Genomic DNA, 21859 nt, shown 5'->3' on the forward strand with positions numbered 1-21859 from the left:
TTAATATGAAAATTAAATAAAGCCTGTTGTCCACAGTGATCTGAATTTAGTTTATTAATAATCATTTTATTTTGTGGAATATGGGTTGCAAATATATTGTCTATGCAAGTTCCTGTGGAATCTGTTATTCTAGTTGGTTCTAAGAACAGATTTACCAGATTATATGAATTTAACAATGATCTGAATCTAATACTTGTGGTTGTATTATGCAGTAAATTTATATTAAAATCTCCACAAACAAAAATTTCTTTATTACATTCAGATAATTTTGATAAAACATTTACCAATACATTTTCAAACAATTCATATAATCCACTAGGGGGCCTGTATACAACAATGACACGCTCAAGCTCTGCACAGGCTATTTCTATAGTTTGCTCAATAGAAAGGCTCACAATATCTTTAAGTTTTTTAAATTTAAAGTGTTTACTCATAATAATTAAAGAGCCACCGCGAATAGCTTTATTCCTACTGAACAAACTAGCCAACTGGTGCCCACTAAAGTTAAACATGACCTGATAATTCAGAAGCCAATGTTCAGTTAAACACAAAATATCAATATCATTACAGGTCAAAAATAATTCAATATCTAGGTCCTTCCCTAACATTCCTTGAATATTTTGGTGCACCAGGTTTACAATTTTATTATTAGTTATTTTCCTTTTCTTTTTATTGGCTTCTATGGTAACTATACTATTGGTGCCAGAGACTACCTCTATTGTCTTAGAGTTTAATTTAAATTACTTGGAACATGTTCCAAAATATATGGTCTTGTATTATTATACTGCTCAATAGAAGCAGTTGTCTGGTCAACCAAACAGTTGGTTGATTTTGTAACAATAAAATATGATAGCGTGCTTGCTGTCTCTTATAAAAATTTGATAGGTGACACCTATCACATGTCAATAAACATGAACTATTATTAATTATATTATTAATATCAATTAATTCAATTTTATTATTGATGTCATTTTTTGATACATAATAACTAATTGTCAGGTGTAATGATTATACAGAAGACCGAAGAGTACAATTTGCCACTATGCTTAGTGTGTGTGTCTACACATCGAATCAAAGGCCTTCTCATAGTCTTATGAGAAGGCCTTTGATTCGATCGAGACGTGGGCAGTGCTGCAGGCTCTACAACGATGTCACATTGACTATCGGTATATTGAAGTGCTGAAGTGTTTGTATAGAAACGCCACCATATCAGTTCGAGTACAGGATCAGACCACGCCTTCGACAATTACCAATGGAGCTAACATAATATTCTTTAGAAATAAATGTTACTTAATTTATTTAGTTTCATACCATATCTTTTTAACCATTGGGCAAACTCTAAAAATTTTGATGTCACTGCTTGTTATTTGTACCGTATTAGTGACCATATTTCTATCTTGACATAGTTGTTGGCACCACAGAGGTGGGGAGACTGTTTTCCTATTTTCAACCCTTATGGGGATCTCGGGGCCGCATCCGCTTTGTGTAAATATAAATTGTAGGTAATATGACATAAAACAAATGAAAGTGATGAAATATTTTTTAAAATAGAAGCTTTGAATCAAGAGTTTATTTTCCCCATTGCCATAATTTCACAAAAAATGAGCTCTCTGTTTTTGTAATAAATGTCTGTTTTTTTTATTGAAACAGACTTAATAGACTTATGTTGTATATTACCAGGGTTATATTACTGTCCTGCTCATATAATATACATATTATGATAAGTAGGTATTTTTTTAAATAAAACGTCATAATATTAGACAAACGTTATGTTTATTCATTGACTAGATGTGTATATATGAAATAATCTTAAATCTAACAATTACAATTATTACATTTATGTTGTCGAAAAGAGATCTTTTTATTTTAAAATATAAAAAAATAAATATTTTTAGGATCTAGACAATCATGTTACACTGTAAAGATTTACGACATTTTTATATTAAAAATAAAGAAAGTTGTAGTATTTTTTAAGATTTTGAAATATTTAAAATTTTGTAAAAATATTTTTGCTAATAATCTAAACATTTATTCTTAAATGTAGATTATAATCCGCAAAAGAGTTTCTGATAAATACAAAAAGCAGGAAAAAGTATTCAACATGACATTTTACTCGTAATTTATTATAATACGAATGTATTGAAATCATCTACAAAGGAAACGCGGAAATGGAACAGCGTACACCTTTTTTATTCGATCATGACAATTGTATATTTTAAACGCTACAAAATAGACGAAATTCATGTGAAAATCGTTTTTTTTTAATAGGCCTGCTTGAAAATATACTAAGATTGACATTTAATAAATTTGACTAGGTATTCAATAACAATTAACATTAATTGTTCATAAAACAGCAAAAATAGAGTTAATTTATTAATTCTTAGAGTTTAATAACATCGTATCAATTATGTAAACGTGTGAGAAATATATCGTAGTTTACAAATAGCTATATAGGAGGTACGGGTCATTGTTTCCGGTAGCTCACTTGCGGAAGCAAGAAATCGGGTTGAAGTAGCATTGTCGGAAGCGGACCTGCCTCTTGTCGGCGCGCCATTGCCGAGCGATCCTGCCGTCCATCGCTCGCAGTCCCCAACCACGTGGCTCTGTCTGCGGCCAAGAACGACTCACTCGGGCTCCCATGCCCAATCTAAAAAAATATATGTTTTAAATTAACATGGTTATTTTTACTATAGACTCAACGAAAGTCTCGTGAACAAGGCAAGCTCCACCGAATAAAAATAAAAAAACACGGTAAATATCCCGTATTTAATAACTGTAATACTAAATAAAAGTATCAAACGTTAACAAACATGGCTTAATATAACTGAAATTCAAACCTATACATATGCTCAAACCTGCGGTATTTAACATAAGAATTAAAAACATTAAATGCTTAAATATATACAAATATGAATAAAATGCGGTATTTGTATATTTATCGACGTAATTGTTGGTACAATATAAATCTTAATCGAATTACATCTATCTCGAAACTGATTTCCTTCCTACTAAGCATTTAGTCTCCGATCAAAATAAATAAAAATAAACTATAAATGGAGCATACTGAAGTAACGACAGAAAATTCAAACCGCGTCTTTTTATTAATGTGAACATTTTTATACAATATATATCGAAGTCTGTCTCAATAAAATAAATTCATACAATTGGTGGACGATGTGGAGATAAGAATATATATAAGAAAAAAGTATACGCCGGACATAAAAAACCAACAAGCAACAACAGCCTGTAAATTCCCACAGCTGGGCTAAAGTATATGTGTTTGTTTATATATAATTACTTTAAAAGTCTCAACCATATTATTCTCTATACATAGACAACTATCTAATAATTACTTTGTACTTTGAAATAAATAAATTAAATACAAAATGTAAGCAAATTGTGTTGATAATACTTGTTCAATTATAAAATTCGACCTGCAAACACATTGACAGTGGATTAAGATTCGAACTAATTTAAAGCTGGTATTTACAACGGAATATTCAATTACTATGCAATACGACTACGACCTCGGGTGTTTAAATACTTTGTTGCAATTAACCTACAGCTAAATGGATGAGATAATTACACGGGCTGGAATTTATTAGTCTAAATTCCTTTAACATTCAATAGAGTAATTGTTTTAAAAATAAACAATTGGTTTCCTTATAACTTATACATAATTACGGTAAAATTTCGAATATTATTTTACTTGACTTCTACATATACGGTACATATGTACCGTGTATAAATACATATGCATTTGTAAAAAAGGGCTATTTTAATATTACAAACAGACGCTCCAATTTTATTATATGTATAGATAATGTAATTACTTATTAGGCTGTCAGATGTAAAATAATAGTGATGTTATGCAAAATCTAAATACGTTTAATTTATATTTAAAAAAAAAAAATAATATTTATTATGTATGTTTAATAAACTTGTTCTTTTGATAGTTGCTGGTTGGTTATTGCGAAATAATTAATCCTTTTTTTGTATATATTTGTGATATTTATATTTCCGGGCAAGATTTCCAGGATTACAATCGAAATTACTGGCGACTATATAGAATTACACGAATTTTGTAGAGTTCTAAGTAGGTGTATGTAAAAGACCTAGGCATATTACCTGTCATCGGCATCCAATTGCAGTAGGAGTTTACGAAGAGCAGCAGTGTTCAGAGCATCCCACTGGACGGCCATATCTGCCACGTCTTCCGGTCGAGCTACCAACGCGTTATCCGTTCTTTCTTCATCCGGTTCCTATAAGAGAATATACTTAACTCTTGCCAGTTTAAAAAAATAAAATAAAAATGTAAGCGTATATCAGTCAATTAAAAAAAATATATAATTTTGTTAAAGATAATATTTATACACGAATAATAAAGGATCAGTATTTATTTTTATGAGTTATGAAGGTCTTTGAAATCTCATCACCCAAGAGGATGAAAATGGCGGAGGAAGGTTATATAGAAGTTTTTACGATATCATAAATATCTAAATCGGTGTTTATGCATCTTTTATGAGTTTATTTGGTTATGAATTGTAAAATTCTTCGTAAAATCTTAAAAAGATTTGAAAAATTATCACATAGGAGGGTGAAAATTGGGAAGGGTTACACGTGGTGTGCCGTGATGAGGTAAAATAATAGGATACGCATGGCCTAGTCATTGCTCTCAATACTTCCTATTTAGGCCCTTAGTCGCCCCAACTTTTTACGGTTAATTAGGGGTATATTATTCGTATCATTTGTATTAATTTTTTTGTGTTTTATGTAGTAAATTTATTTATTTTAAATACCATTGGAGCTGCGACGACGGTCATCAGCAGCATAGCCAGGGAACCGATGATGATCATAAGAGTCGTGTGTGTGCTGGAGTTCATTGTAGCGACCGGTAAGCTGTTTGAAACAAAATTTAACATAATTAAATATAATAAATTAATAAAGTTCGTTTTTCAGTTCAAAATTATATAAAAAAGAGGTAGTTATTTTTTGTTTTTTTTTTTTTTTCGGTTCTATTAAATAAAACAAATGTATTTCATTTGTTATATTTAATTTTGTTTTCAAGTCAAAAATGAAGTAAGGGGAAGATTTTTTTTTGTTCTATACAATTTAAAGTCCGTAATGAAAAGTTCGTACTTACTAAAATAAATAACTTATAAACTAAATTAACCCTTTTCACTGACATTCCTAGAATATTTCTAGTATATCTCTATGTTTATTTAAACTTGCATATTTCTCGTGTATAATATTAGAAATCCAGAAAATTGAAATAAATTTTACTAAAGTATTTTCAGTATAAAAACAATCTCTAAAATGAATTAGTAATGGTTTTTTATGTATTAATTAATTTAATTACATCAAATTCAAATGAGTCTCTATTAAACATGAGCAAATATAGAATCCTAAAAAAATATATTCAAACCCTCGACTACGTTTCGTCGGATAGTCCGCGATTTAAATTGGCTTATAATAAAATTTTGACATATAAAATTTCTCCCAGGAAAAAACGACGTTTCTCAGTAAACGAAGGCCATACCATGAATACGTGAATACAGTTCCCCATTTATAAAATCAGGAAGGTAAAATTATAAAGCACAGGGATACAGTTCTAAGACATAGATAAATTATAGTAGTACTAGTTAAAAGCGAGGTTTTGCTCGCGTGAAATAAATAAACAAATACGGTTCATGGTTTACTTTTGCTATTTATATTTTTTTATAAACGTTATGCTTGTCAAACATACATTTTCTATTATTTTTGAACGCACCCGTAAATGTTAAGCATGGCCGACCGTTGAACTGTCATGTTCATGACATTCAATTTCATAGATTTAAAATTAAAATTTTATGATTATACAAATTAAAATGATTTATAAATTAGAATTTGATAATATATATAATTTAAATATAAATTAAAATTTTGATATGATAATAAAAATTAAATTATTTATCAATTTATAATTTTAGATAAGTTTCGATTAATTGATATCTGATAACTCTTATTTGCCTGATCATAGATTTGACTTGTACCTTTATGATAGCAACTGCACAAGACGATGTATTTATGTATACAAGGTTGTTAAGTATGAACTTATAAAATTACACTTGAACAAGAATATATTTTAAAAATAAATGTCATCTGAAAATAGGCCGCAGAATAAAATAAGCGTTGGTAGTTCGTCGTTATAATGAATGTGTATCCAACACTTCACATTAGGAATATTATGGAACGTATAAAAATATATTTAATGCCGTCGTTAAAGTGTTTGTACTTTCAGCTTTTAACTTGAGGTATATTTCCAACCTTTAATTTAAATTAAAAGTGTATAAAACATAATCGCTTAAGAGTCTGTTAATTCAGTGCTAATTTATTGTAAGGTGTAGGTACCTTTTATTTTTATATGACTTTTATCAACACATATTTCGATTATTTATTAAAGATTGATTGATAATTGATTTATGGAGGTTTTTAATATTAAAAATACAATTATGTTGTAATTTAGCAATGAACACGTTATCTTGCGACGCAAACTGCCCTTACAGCTGTTAGTGACAACTTCATAATGGTCACACGTGAACACTTACTTACATGAACTTCATAGCAATGAATCATAATGAAAGTAAAACACAATCATACTTAAACTTCTGTACAGGGCATTAAAATACTTAAAGAAATTCATATTTTTGCATGACTATATTTAAATAGACCCCATTTAATTATTATATTTAAATAGACCCCATTTTAATTACGCATATGTACACATTACGTATAGGTATATAATATTCATTGATAGTCAAAGTCAACACCGCAACTGGTTTGAAGATGCAAGAAACTGACGGAATAGTGAAAGAATTTCAGCGTTTTTTTAGTTCGGCCGCATATAGTTTTAAATGCTGTTATTTTTAAGTGTAGCTCTATGGACGTTTTTTTTTGTTTACTGTGGGATTCATAGTGTTTGTATGTACTTTTTAAACTCGATGACGATGATTAATGTGCATATTTAATCATATACTGAGAAGAAATCGAGGTTGTCTTTACATTTTCTATTAATTTAGAAGGAATACTATAGAAGCTAACTGAAAATTCGCGTCTGCATATATGCTGTAGAAATATAAACAATTGTTTATTTGTTTTGAATTTATTTTTGGTCTCAGCTTTGATTATTTTCAATAGCACTTATAATAGGCTATTTGACAATGCGAAAAATATATTGTAAATTATTGTAATGTAAAGTGTATATTAAGAGTTCAAAAATGACTATTTACTAACGAAACTTGAAAATAATGCTTAATTTATTCAAAAATCAATAAATAAAAATGCATTTTCTCAAACGTTTGTCACGTGACACAAAACGCTCCTGATTAGCCGGGCTTATGATGAAGTCACTTTCTTGTAAACCTTGCTTTTCTACTATACGTACCACAGATTAAAATACAGCAAAGTGACGTCACCGACCCCATGCAGCGCCACATTGTCCAAGTAACGTTTTCGCGCATTATTTAAATATGGAATTTTTATTATGATATTTTTCGGCAAATATGTACTAGAAATAAAAAAAAATTACTTTTACTGGGTTCCTTAACCTCTACTAAATAATATTAAATGGATTTTAAAAACCAGTCAAAAGGCCTATTCGATTAATATTATACTAACGATGAGAGAACATTCGAATGAACGTATTAATACGTTCTTTTTTATAATAATTCATGCCCATATTGGACGATTTTTTATTGTACATCGGTAACCGATCGTTTTTTAAGGTACGAATATTATGATTACGTCGTATTCTATATTACTTTACGTCACGTATTCCAAAACTTCAAAAGCGTTTGTATTGAGTCGCTTTGAATTACGTCTTTTGGATATTTTATTATAAGTCGCGAAAAACTCTATGTATAAATGTAATTTATACGTAAAAAATTTTATTATGTACGTATGTATGTGTATGGTTGAATCTACTAACATACATAATAGCTATGACCAACGTAGACTATTCCTTATAAAAATAAGATCAGCTTAATAGTAATTGAGGACTCATTCTACTTATTTATATCGTTCCCATTCGTTAAAGTGACAATTTGATAGTAGAATATCCACCCAGTACTTGCTAAGTAAGACAACACTCAATGTGAAGTACTTTTATTTAATATATCTTTAGGGACCTTTAGAATATTACAATATTCTTGAATGCAACATTTTTTCAACTTTTCTTGTCTTGAAGTTCTAAACGTAAAAACTACTCCGATATATATTCTAACGCTTTCTTCGCCATTACAAAAATGATAACGTTTGCCGTCTTCATATGCGTAGTCCCAAAGGGAATCATATCACAGAACGCGGTAGACCCGACGGACTGTGTGTTGCCTTGACAGTTAATTGGATGGAAGAGATGCTATTTATCAATAAGCCTTCCGTCAACCAAGGACGGCCATTGTTATCTATGGCAATGTTTATTACACTAAACCCATGTTGTCGTTGATGCCTCAATGATTGTAAAAACAGTTTTTTTACTGTAAAAAGATTGTATGCAATATTGTATTGAATCACAGTATAAGAAATATTTTTATTGTATTTTTTTTTTAAATCTTATATACAAAAGTATATAAATCGAACTAATATTTTAAATGTTTTGAATGAAATTCTGCATACACGTCATCCAATCAAACCTCTTGACCTGACACGGGTGGAAACTACTGTAGTGTAATAAGTAGTATGTAGTCAGATGGCGTATAAATATTAAGATCGTTGCACTAATTAGTCCTCCCCACCGATTTCGTTCTGAGCCGAGGTGCGATCTCATAGGAGACACCCTCAGGACGAACTTTAGTTTTAATTTAGTTTTAATTTAGAGCCCCGCGCTCAACCTCAGGGCAGGGGACATTAGTTCTCGCCCGAAAGACCGGTGACGCTGTGAAGGCCAGTAGGGCCAACAGCAATACAACACACATAAAAAAAAACTAATTATTCATTAATAAATCACCTACTACGAAATACACTCGTTTCAAAAACATAAGTCCCCTCACTACTATAGCAAATAAATAAACCATGTTATTGAACAGAAGATTATGTAGATGATACTAAAGTTGTGAAGCGAATACTTGTTTACTTTTGGGCGGAATATATGTACTACCTATGTTTCTATTTACCTAGCATTACGTTGCACTTTACGTATTGGAAAAGAGAAGATACTGAGTTTCTTGTCAGTTCTTCTCAGTTTAATTGTAGAATCGAACCGGTGGCAGCTTTACTTGATATATGTAGGTATAATATTTGTAAAATGACGATTCAAAAGTTCTAGTGAAAGCATATTCGAATAAAGTATATTTTGATTTTGATTCAAATTAAAAAGTACAGCTACATATATCAGAGAAAAATAGCTCGCTTATGCTGTAAAGGTTTTAATAAATCCTTTTATTACGGAGACGGGTATAAATAAAACGCTTTAATAATAATTTAAGTGGAGTATGCTTTAAGGATGCGCTTGTGTATATTACTCAAAGCATATGACGTTATAACGAGTTCCCTTTATGCATTCGATTTTACTATAGATTGGAGATTAAGGGTTAACTCAATCGCAATCTTGGCATCGTATCTGAATTTTAAATTAGCCTTGCGTAATTGAAGATAGATTTAAGGGATTTACATTTTACATCTCGCTGCTAAATTATGCATTTAATAAGCTCGTTTCAAGGAAAAGTATATTTTCATATAATTAGCTTGAACGTTTTCTTCGTAGAAAAGGCTTTGAATTATTTTACCTTTTATTTTATTTTTTTGTATGTTTATTACTTCAACGGTTTCCAACCCTAAATCTGGTTTCATTTTATTATAGGTACTTTTTCAGAAAACGAAATAACCTTTTTTTATACTTATATATTTATAGAGTTGTTTACTTGCTGCTAAGGATTTGCGGAAGGCCCGTCTGGGTAGATACGACCTACTTATAATATATTCTACCGACAACCATAACAACCTACTGTTTCTTCAAACCTACTGTTGTCGTTTTTTGATGGGTAAGTGAGCCTACGATCCTGCCCATGAGTATAGTTACGGTGTAGTTTTAAATACAAGGGACTAATATCTTAGTTTCAGTAGGGGCGGTACTATGGCGACGTATAGATTGGTTAAAAAATCGTAATAAACATTTTTTTTTAATTAAATATCAAGGAAAAGAATAATTTATAAATGTCAGTATTTTAAAGAGTTATAAAAACAAAAAATAATTGAAAATTCAAAGGGACAATCGTATTACATGAGCGTTTGAAGAAATAATTTTCTTTTATTTGAAGGATCGGCTAACTTAAAGAAACTCAAAGGTGGGATAATGACCATCGGAACCTCTGAAAGTCAGTGTTTTTGCAACTCGATATGAGTCGATCTTAGAAGAACTGCAAACTTTGATGTTTTTAAGAAAAATATATAATAATGGGTAAAACCGTAGTGTAGAAAAGATGGTTCCGGTGTTTTATGTACCTAAAGCCAACTATTATACACTAATTGTTATTCCACACTTCTATGAATTGGTATTTAGCAGAATATTAGTAATAAAGTTATTAAATTAATTCAAAGCAGTATTCGATGTCATATTACATGAAATTGATTACCGCTTACATCAGTGTCAATGTTTTACAAACATTTGTAACCACACACATTTTTACATACATTTACAAATAGTACTCAATCAATTTGATATATTTTAAATCAAAAGAAGCATTTTCAAAATTAGGAGGCATAAATTATGTCGCCTTACTATATCCCTTTTTTGAAATAACGTGTTCTATAAAGAAATAACAATTTTTTCGCTTCTATAATGTTTGAGTTTACTTTAATATTAAATAATTATTATCTGACTGTAATGAAATAAAAAAAACGTGACTAAATCTTTATTTTTCTATTTCGTTGCCTTAATCTAATATATTTAAGAGCAGGATTGGTTAAATACAACAATCAACATCAACGTTCAATTAGATTGACATTGGAATTCATAAAAATAATTTTATAAATGTCAAATGTTTTAATATTACATAATCGAGCCTCACAAATTGTCGAATGTGACAATTTAATCGAGTCTTCTGTAGGGCATACTTAAGATGACATGAATGGAAATTGTATGAGCGAGTTAGCCTCAGTGTAAATGGCAGCGAATTGTGTTTACCTGCGCCCATAGAAATATATTCTATAAATTAATTAGTAATCTCTTGCATTTTAAGCAAGTTATTTATGTTCATATATATTGCAAAACATGAAATGAATATCTTTGACTTATGTACAGTGTCACACCGGCTATCTTGTAGCCTAAAAACTCCTTGTATATACATATATTTAATTTTGAACTATTTTCATTAATTTGCATTTGAATTTATCCACTTTTTCATGATTCACTATTTATTACTATTCTAACTTCTAATTCTAAAAATTATATATGTTTTAATATATTACTAATTTGACATATATATGTAGATTGAAGAAACATCAAATAAGTATTAACGAAGTCATATTAAACTTTGTTATGAATGCTACGAATTCTTTAAGCTCTGCGCGATTAAAACTTCTTATTAAAAGTCTGTTATAATTTAAGTATAATGATTACTACTTTTTAGATCCATTAAATATAATTAACTTATATATTTCATTATTCATAAGTGCATTATTTACCCACCTGCCCGCAATTATAGCTCATTTATAGCCCCAGTCTAGGCTTTTGTCCAAATTTGTGTCATTTGGAACTGATAGTTTTTATAGAATCTTTTATAAGAATATGTTTCCCACTCGCGATTTTGCCTCCATAACTATCTACCAACTCACAAAGTTTCCAAAATGTCGCTAACACAGTGTCTGGATTATTCAGCATAATAATTGATAAGTTGTTGATTTAAAAGAGACAAAAAGTCAGTCTTTATTTGATGTAGAAAGCTTATTATTGGTTGTCAAAAATCTACTACCAGATCGGAAATAAATACCTCGGGCACGAGAATAACCGGTGAAACCGGCGGGTTTTTATGTATATCTTTTCAAAGAAAATGATCTTCAATTTTCTTTAGAAATCCTCATTCGACTTCATATTATACTAACTACTTAGCCGTTAAAGCTGTTTGTATGCGGAAGTATCTTCCTGTAGATGCAAGACGTTCACAATCACTTGCTTCATTTAAAACCCTATTAAAACAACACTATCTTGCTCTCTAGCGCTCTGTGTGCCGCGCGAATTTAATTAAATTTGATAAGTAAATCGAATGTACGTCATTATGTGCATAAGTGTATGTGTATATGTGTATTAATTTATTTTAAAGTTCATTTTAATGTAATTATATATTACTCTCTCTTTCTTATGTCCGTTTCTCTACCTCAAGGCTACTTCATACCTGGAAGAGATCCCTGTTTTAGCAAAAACTTCTTTCTTGTGCATCTTTCTTGCATGTTTCATTGCTATGTTTTTGGGCGCACAATAAAGATTGTGATTTGATTTTGTTTTGACCATAATAGAGTTTTATTATATGTTACCATCGATGGTACAGCACTGGCCCGTCTGGGTAAAATCACCCGTCAAATAGTAATCGTATATTGCTATTTTCCGGTTGAGAGAATACTTGTCTATGGTTGTCAGAGCATTAACTATTTGAAGAGTGATTCGTATTTTATGCAGTGGGAAAACTATAGTAACCATTTAGGTGGTAACAACTGTAAATAAATAAATAATAAGTGAAACATTGTAAGCTGTTCTCTTAGACGGGAGTTAGTTGCTTGTGTATAATTACTGATACGATCATGTGTATTTTTTTTCAATAAATAAAAAAAAGTCTATAGTTAACGACTTTGCTTAGAAAGTAATTGCTTTTAAAAATAACTCCAATACTGATTCAATTGTATTGCAACTATTTCGCATTCGTTAATTACTTTTCATTTGTTTTTAATTCGTAAGCAATATTGTTGTGATGTTTCTATTTTTTTTCCACAGATTATAAATCTGTTAGATAAATTTGACAATAAGCTAAAGTTCAGTTGTTTGAATAGTTTTTTATATATTTATGTATTTTTTTAATAATGCCAAGCTACGACATGTTATTACTGGATATTCGTTCGCGTGAATGTTGAATATGGAGATGCAATTACTTTGATTATCTCCTGAAATCCTTTCAATTTCCGAGGTAAATGCGTTACCAGAATATATTCTGATGGTGCTATTTTATGAATCAAATACAAGCTTATTAAAAATCATCAAAATATGCAGTCATGATATTGTCCAGACCTGTATTGGCAACTATGTATACCGTGTATAATATAGTCAAGAGTATATCAAGTAATTGAACCTCCTTATAGTTTTATCATTTTTAATTTTATTATCGTTTTTCGTGCTATCTTGGAGCGCGAGTAATTTTGCAATTTTTATTAAATCTTTGTATAATAGTAACTTCTTAATGTCAAGTCTATTAGAATGACTGTTTTACAGAAAGAAACATTTTATTGAAACAATCCGATTTTGCAAAAAAGAATTAAAAATAAACATGTTCACTAAGTAGGCGAATACCTTGTTCAATGTAAGTATTTTTCAGGCTTTTAAAATAAAATTCGATTTTATTTCAACGTATTAATTCATCAATTTAAATATTATGTCAAAAAAAAAAACAACATACTATTACTTATTCAGGACTGTTATCAAAAAGAAGATAGGTGAAGCCTGGTCCCGTATTTGATCGTTTATTTTTCTTCAGAGACATTGTTTCTCTTATTAAATACAAAATGATTTACAGTCGTACAACACTTAACCTATTTTTTTAAGTACATGTGCAAATAAGCACATAACAAAATGGTACTTGCTTTGATTGAACTCAAGTATTTTATCACATTGATTTTGAACCGCGTAGCTCTTGAAATATTTTTCTAAATATTAAAGTAAATTTCGGTAAAATAAATATTCAGTATGTTATATTACGGAATGTGATTAAGTTGTCGCGGTGGTTGTTTACCTAACGTATTTTTACTACATCATAAATACGCTCCATAAATAAATTTTATACGGTAGTTCGAAGTTTGTAAGTTAGCTTCTTTCCTAACTTGACTTGTTTAACATTTTAATGCATATTTATTGATTATTTTAACTAAAGCTTTGTGAATATTAAATAAATACGTTGTGAAAATGTTATGAGCTTCTGAATAGTTTTAATAAAAAATGAAACTAAGTTTAAATATAAAATTATATTTTTTTATTCGCGAATGAAACCTGCCAGTATTTGATAGATTTATTAAAGATATGATTTCATATAAACATTTAATGTTTTTTTTCTCTTTGATAACAATCATTAATAGCGGCAAACGTATATAAGGTATATACATATATGTAAGTAATTAATATCGAAATGGAACTTTTTTATGAGATTAATTTATTTTAATTGGATTCTGAAGTTTGGACTAACGTTTAACTCATCTTTGAGGCAAAATTACAGGCAGTAACAGTAGTTACATTGATGGTGTAATTGACAAGGAAAATAATATCTTATAACCTGCAGATGAAGAAGCACTCTCGTTTCAAAATGTGTTTTACATTTCCTATGGTACTAATGATTGGGGCCATAGTGAACATATGATACCAGGCCTGCTTGATCGTGGTAAATAAAAATAAATACAAATTTGAATTTAGAGTAATTTATCTGTAATCTTCGTGTCTATTAATAAATTTGATTTCTTTTATAGAGTATTGGTTGGTGCACGGGGTGCACACGTTTCAGGGATTGCTCGTCAGGTGTTAAGCATGAAAAGGTAGCCTGTTATACTCGTTCATAAGAAATTTTATCAAATTCAAACAAAGGCTTTAGCCGTGAAATAGCAACAGACATATAGACCGAGTTACTTTCGCAGTTACAGTATTGGTATCGATAAGAAAATCAGATGAAAATATTCGGCCTATATATATCTATTTTATTATTATATATATATATATATATATATATATATATATATATATATAATAATAAAATAATATATATATATATATATAATAATTCAGTGAGTCAGTACATCCTATTAAATGGATAATAAATTGCGAAATCACAATCGAAGGTCAACGCTATTGTGATATTTTGTATTGAGTCGTGAAAAAATCATGTGAGTGTTTTTCATTCACTTATACGAATTCGATTTGTAATACTTTACCGATTTACTTTTAACCTAATTGAAGTATTGGATATAGGTATATATTTTTTTCTTTTTAACGAACGTGTTTTTTTGTTACGTTTACAACAAACGAACAAATGTGTTTGCTTGGGACGATAAAATGTTTTAAAAATGGAAACCCTTTCAATTCAACGTTGTAGCTATACTGTTTGACGAAATTTTATTTTTGCCTTACGTTAATTTTCATACTTTTAATATACAACTATATTACCTCGAAGGCGCGCCCCGCGACTTTACATTAATTAATCTATACTAATATTATATGCAAAAGTAACTGTTACCTCAACGTGATTAAACCGCTGGATCGATTAAGAATTTGGATTTAATTAGTATGGAGATAGTTTGAATTTGAGTTTTGAGTCCTGGGGAAGGACATGGGTAATTTTTAATTCACCCTTAAAAGGATTCATTTGGGGGTGAAGTTTTGTTTGCATTAGATCAAGCTTTATAAATCGTGCGGATAAAGCGAGTTCAACTAGTTTTTTATAAATCTATGCAAAGGTGAAAATATAATTTAGTTTTTTTTTTAAATATCTCAATTTAAATATTGCATTTGTAATAGTTATATGAAAAATCTAACTTGAATAAAATCTGTGACTTGAATAGCTTCGTTCTTTCGGAGTTAGGATATTCTTAGGTTCGTCCTTTGGGAACTGTCTTATTTTCCGGGTGAAATGTCGTCTTATGTTGTTGTCTTAGAATATAAAATGTCACAACTTTTCAAACACATTCCAGATTTTCCTCCATCATTCGCGGACAAACAGATTGTAAATATTAAAAATGCCTAGTTATTTTTAGTGCAAGTCAAAAAGACAGGAAGGAGTTTCCAATTACGATATATATTTTAAAATAAAATTTAAAAAAAAAAACTTGCAAAACGCAATTAACTTTAAAAAAGGTTTTATTAAAATGAACGATCATATTGATAAAAACACGAAGAGTGTGCAAAATTTTATTAAAATCATTTAAGTGCAACTGTATTGCAATAAAGGTATGTAACAAGTAACATAAAAATATGTAAACAGGTTAATCGAAAATCCTTACTGAAATAAAATTAAATTCGGAGAAAATGGACTCTGATAGACAGATAGACAGGCCCGAGGGTGATACTATAATTGATTTGTTTTTTATTTTTTCATTCGATGTTTCGAATCCTAAACTCGTAGTACTTACTACTAAATATTTTATGAAATATTGTACATACATATATATAGATTTGTCCTTCATTTATTGATAATAATATTAAAGTCCTTTACAAACACAATTCTGTTTTATTATGTTTACACACACAGTCAAAGTAAAATTTCTTTACCCAATAAAACTACCAGTTTCCAAAAATAGGAATTCCTCATTAAAACCGACTGAAGAATAAAAATAGGAGAATTCCATCGAATTTAACAAGCTTATATTACCTGTAATGTTTGTTAGTTTGTATTGGTCAAATCTAGCGAGTTGAATTTGTAACATTTCTCCTAAGGAGTTGAAATTTTATACTGGTTCAATTTCAATAAAAATGGATATTTGAAAGCATGACCTGATTATTTCCAGGATTGTTTCTACACGAAGGAGCAGTTGCTTGGTGTGGAGTTTAACGGTCAATAATTTAGATTCTAAAGTTTGTACATAAGCGCTTTTCTTTAAAAAGTATATAAGCTTATATGTTCGAAGTCTCATAAAACTAATACTTCCGTAATATTCCTATTTTAGACTTGCATACATAGTTTACGTTAACTTAAGCCATGTGAGATTACTATATTTGAGTCTGTTCATTTAAAAAAAAAACATATTAACTTAATGCGTTGTTTTCATTTGTTTATTGATCACTTGCTTATTGACAGTCAAAAATCTATCATCGGTTCGGAAATTAACACCTTGGATTTGAGAAGAACCGGCGAAAGAAAATTAGCAAGATTTTTTTGATAACTCAATTATATTGAATTGAAATTAATCAATGAAGATGTACCTATTATAAATTACGTAAAGTAGTTTTTGTTAGAACCATTTCTTTTAGTATAAATTCAGTTCATAAGCTCCGTCAAAAATGGCCTCTAAAACTTATTTGATGATTCCATGAGTGTGCTTTCAGTGGATATTAGTGATAGGGTTCTGTTTATGAATGCATCAAAATCTTTGCTGTTCAAAATAACTCTGCTTATTTAGCTTAAGTATATATAATACCTAAGTGTTTTATACATGGATTAGAAACTGCTGAATTTCAAAAAGCAATAATTATTTACAAGTTGCCAGAAAAGCATATTTTTTAAATCGACGCCAGATTACTGTATTGAGATTTACAAAGAAGAACAATATTTGTCGATATCGTTTCTTAAGTATTCCTTTTGGTAAAATTGTAGCTAATTTTGTGATTGAGAAATATTACTTCAAAATAATATAATGTTGATATAAGAATTTTAATTAGAAAGCTATGAGAAACTGTAGTCTCAAAGGCCGATAAAAATGGATACTTTACATAAGTTACAAAGTAAAACAAACGATTTCAACGAAAAATAAATGTCGTAAATACATTTCAAAAATTTAAAACATAAATTGTATTAATAGAGTTCATTAAATATAACCTTATGTTTTTGTTTCATTACTCTGAACAGAATTGTGTAAAGTAAAAATTTTTTTTTGTAATGAAAGAGAAACAGTTTATTATTTCGGTTATAGATAAAATGAAAAGTAATATAAAAATGGAAATGTAAAAACCTTGAGTTTAATAAAAAACAAAGATTACTTTTTTTTTTGAATGACGTGGTTACTCTCATCATTAATTAATCTTTTAAGTATTCGTCATATTAATACTCTTTTTTTCTAATATGAACAACAAATATACAAATTAATATTTATTTGAACTAAATCAAAAATAATTTTATAGTATAATAATAGGTATTTTTAGTCGCTTACCTCTTGAAGTCTAAAAGGCTCAGGAGCAATATTCAAAACGTCGTTGAGATAAACTTTATGCTTAGGAAAGTTGCAACCCTCGGCGTGGCGATGGTTTGAAAGCAAATGGGTGATTGTGGGTGAATCTTGCGGTTATATACTCGTTCGCAACGCGCTGTCCTCGGCGCGTACCGCGTAGGTGAGGGACATACCTATATACAACCCTATCTAGCGGGTTAATTAATCTGTTTCAGTCGAGTTTATGCATGCGAATATAAATAATGTTTTAGTGTCCATTAAAATAAATACTTATTTATTTGGTTTGCGAGATTTTTCCGAATAATTTATTAAATTACTTTATAAAATTAGAAAGATAACGAGTTACTTTATATTTTTATTAGATTTTAAAAGTCAATGTTTATTTCAAAATCCCATGCATATTGTAGGCGGATATTAAACAATATTTCATGTTAGGCCTCCCGAGCTTCAATATTTCTCTATTAGTTTAGATATAAGTTTATCAAGTCGGATTATAAAGCACGTGTGTACGGTATTGCTGTGAGGTCACGTTTGATGTGATATAAGCTTAAATCTAAAGCCTGGAGATTAAATTATGGCAACATTTAAATACCGGATTCATTTTTTAAAATACGTGACGTTTAGATACTGTAAATAATACATGGATATACCTTAAAACTGTGGCTTGTTCTAAGGGTAACTATGCAAGGCAAAATAATTTGGACCTGATGCGATATTTATATTAAAAACTATATTTTAAAAGTAAATTAAATCAAATCGTTCCTTATTCAAGTAGGCTCATAAAACACTTTTGAATGATCAAGTTACAGTTTTGAATCAAATGTAAAAACTACGATCGGTTCAGAAAGTAGATTCGAACGAGAAAACCGTAAAGCAATTCAGTAGTTACTCTTGTCTACAGTCCGATTACAGCGTATGTCAATAAAGTACAATTAAATTTATATATCTCCTGCCTATAAATCAACGGATATATAATCATGAATATAAATTTGTATTAAGAAATAATATGTATTATGCCCCATTAATGTTTTTTTATCATTAAAAAAAAAACATTAATGCTTAAAATTTTTAAATTCGCTACGTTAAAAATAGGTCTAGAATCTTATTATAGAAACGAATATTGTGCTCCAAAAATGATGTATACTGAATGATGGATTTAAAAACTTTATATTAGGTACATATTTAAAGAAGAATTCATTCAGTTCTTACGATAAAATGTATGTAATGTAATGTATGTCATCAATATGGTTCATGAATGTTGAAGGAAATCATAGGGGGTTTTGTACATCTGTGGACAAAGTATGAGAATATAAAATTTCGAGGTTTAAGAAAAAAATATTTAGTTACGGGATTATTTACGTTAAAGTTTAATAAAAATCTAACGAAATGCTTTGTTACATATATTTGTTACATTGTTATAGCATTATAATAATATATTCTTCAAACGTAACTTGGAAAATTATTATTAAGAACAATAATTAAAATTTTCAATATTTCACAAAAATTTTCAACTTAAAAGTTTACTTATTATATTCTACAGCATGTTTCGTTTTATTTAGTTGTCACACCTGCCACAGCGGCAAGGAAGTTTCACTTCAACCGCGCGAAAAGGCTATGCAACTAATTCCCCTTAGAACAAGTCATAGCTTAGACAGGCTCTTATTTGTTTTACCGCTTATGCAATATTGACTTTATTGAATCTGGGATTCAATAGTAACTACGGAAACACTTTATTTCAACTTCAAACTGCAATAGATTATAATGTACAAAAAAAACTCGCCTCGCTAGCCGTTAATTTATAGGATGACTTTGTTTTTTAGTTAAATTAAAATATATATAAATATTTTTTTGTTTCTGTTTTTTTCTGTTTTTTCTCGCTTTTATATTATTACATAAAGGATTGATGTATTAGTATAGCAATGCAATAACCAATTATTGTATTATTATTTGAAATCACATTTGACAAAATACGAAAAGACGTTGTTGTTCTACCTGTTGTATTGCCAGTCGTATTAATGAATTGTAAATTATATACTAAATTAATGAAATTTGAAATATACTGTTATGGCATGATATAAAATTAAACGCGTTACTTGATATAACCATGATTTGTGTTTGGGAAAACAAAATAACTGTGTAACTTCACTTAAGCTGCGGAATTTGGATTCATACAGAACCATAAAATTATTATGCGATCCTCATAATGTCATGTAAAATAATTAAAAATTATTGTTATTTTAATTCTTAAAAACTTACTATGTTTCGTGTAGAGTATAAGTATAGGAGTATTATGTTTAGTGTAAGTTGTCTTAATAAAGGTTGAAGCAAATGAAAACTCGAATATATTTCTTATTCCACAATCGTAATATGACATAATGTAACACAATCAAAGTGTAAATTATTTCTTTCATTTATATAAATGTAAGGTCGCTTTTCATTTTAGCAAATATATGTTCTTAGTTGAATATTAAACGAATTACTTAGGGAACCACTATGATGACAGTGCGTTACGAGAATCGCAAATAATAGCTCGCTTCGACTTCTCACTGTAGAATAAAGATTTTAGAATTAACTTAGAAATTAAAATTTAGATATAAAAAATATTTTATTACCATAGATATATAAAAATACATTCATATTCTTTTTAAAGACATTACGTCTTTTAAGGGACCTTCCACGTGTTATTTACCATATTTAATTTGTTTATATTTTATTTATTTCGATGAAGATTACTTACAACGTGTGATAAATAAATTGAACGTGGGAGAACACAGAACCTTTAGTCTAAGTTGTTAAATTGATATTAAAATATATTTAAGAATAAAATATTAAAATATAGCGAAGTTTAAGTAACTTAAAATGCTTGGATCGTTATTTAGCATCTCGTGAAATCAATTAAATGTAAGTGAGCAAGGATCAGATGACGAATAATAGTGGAGAATGAAAAAAAAGGCTATCAGCATCGACCATCATAATCAGGATATGGGCAAGTAAAAAAAGATTAAAAAAATAAACAGTTGCTAGAACTAAAACTAGAGCTATCAGCAAATTATGATTTAGTGAAATTAAAGAGTCATCGAAAATGCTGAATGTCTGCTTCGTGATATAATACACATCAGTACTTTTTTAATGTTTATAGTACTCGAAATGATTATTGAGTCTTGTTTGATTATAATTGAAGGATAGATGATTGCGGACTAAAGCCCAAGAAACACAACTGAATGAAATCACCTCGTGTCTGTGAAGGAAAACATCGTCTGTCTAATTTGAATGAAATTGTGAAACACGTGTATCCACCAACTTATATTGGAACAGCATAGTGGATAAAGAACCAAGTTTTGTTTTTGTAGAGAGAGAAGAATTTAACTGAGACAATGAGACATTTAGATGCTTTCATAAGTGCGGTAATATGGTTAAAACGATCCGGTAATCATTCTTATATACTCAGTTTGAATTTTTTATATAAATTGGATTTAAAATAAAAACAAAATAAGTTTCAATAAATAACATTTTTTATGAAACTTGTTCTTAACTAGATCATAACTCGAAGTTATTTCATAACGAACCTTCTGCTTGATTATAGAGCAAGGGCTTGCAGTTGTTTTTGTTTAAATAATCGCAATGTTTTTATTTATTTTATTTTATTTCCAAACGTATCAAAATATCTCTTGTTAGTTGTGTGTGCGAGTTCTAGTATAATAATTACAATTATAATGTACTAATTATAACATCAAAAAGTAACTCATAAATAAAGTAATAATTT

General features: G+C 29.1%; 1 protein-coding gene across 1 annotated transcript; it reads right to left on the minus strand.

Annotated features, from left to right (window-relative positions):
- Nucleotides 1-1850: 1850 nt before the first annotated feature.
- LOC124534287 (allatostatin) lies at nt 1851-18194 on the minus strand. Its single transcript, XM_047110044.1, has 4 exons — nt 18079-18194; nt 4800-4899; nt 4129-4262; nt 1851-2647 (listed from the first exon to the last, which is right to left on the minus strand). The coding sequence occupies exons 2-4, from the start codon at nt 4881-4883 to the stop codon at nt 2482-2484; spliced, it is 384 nt and encodes a 127-aa protein (XP_046966000.1). The 5' UTR covers nt 4884-4899; nt 18079-18194; the 3' UTR covers nt 1851-2481.
- Between the last annotated feature and the right edge of the window lie 3665 nt (nt 18195-21859).

The sequence above is a fragment of the Vanessa cardui genome, chromosome 12 (assembly GCF_905220365.1).
Source record: "Vanessa cardui chromosome 12, ilVanCard2.1, whole genome shotgun sequence".
Classification (NCBI taxonomy): Eukaryota; Metazoa; Arthropoda; class Insecta; order Lepidoptera; family Nymphalidae; genus Vanessa; species Vanessa cardui.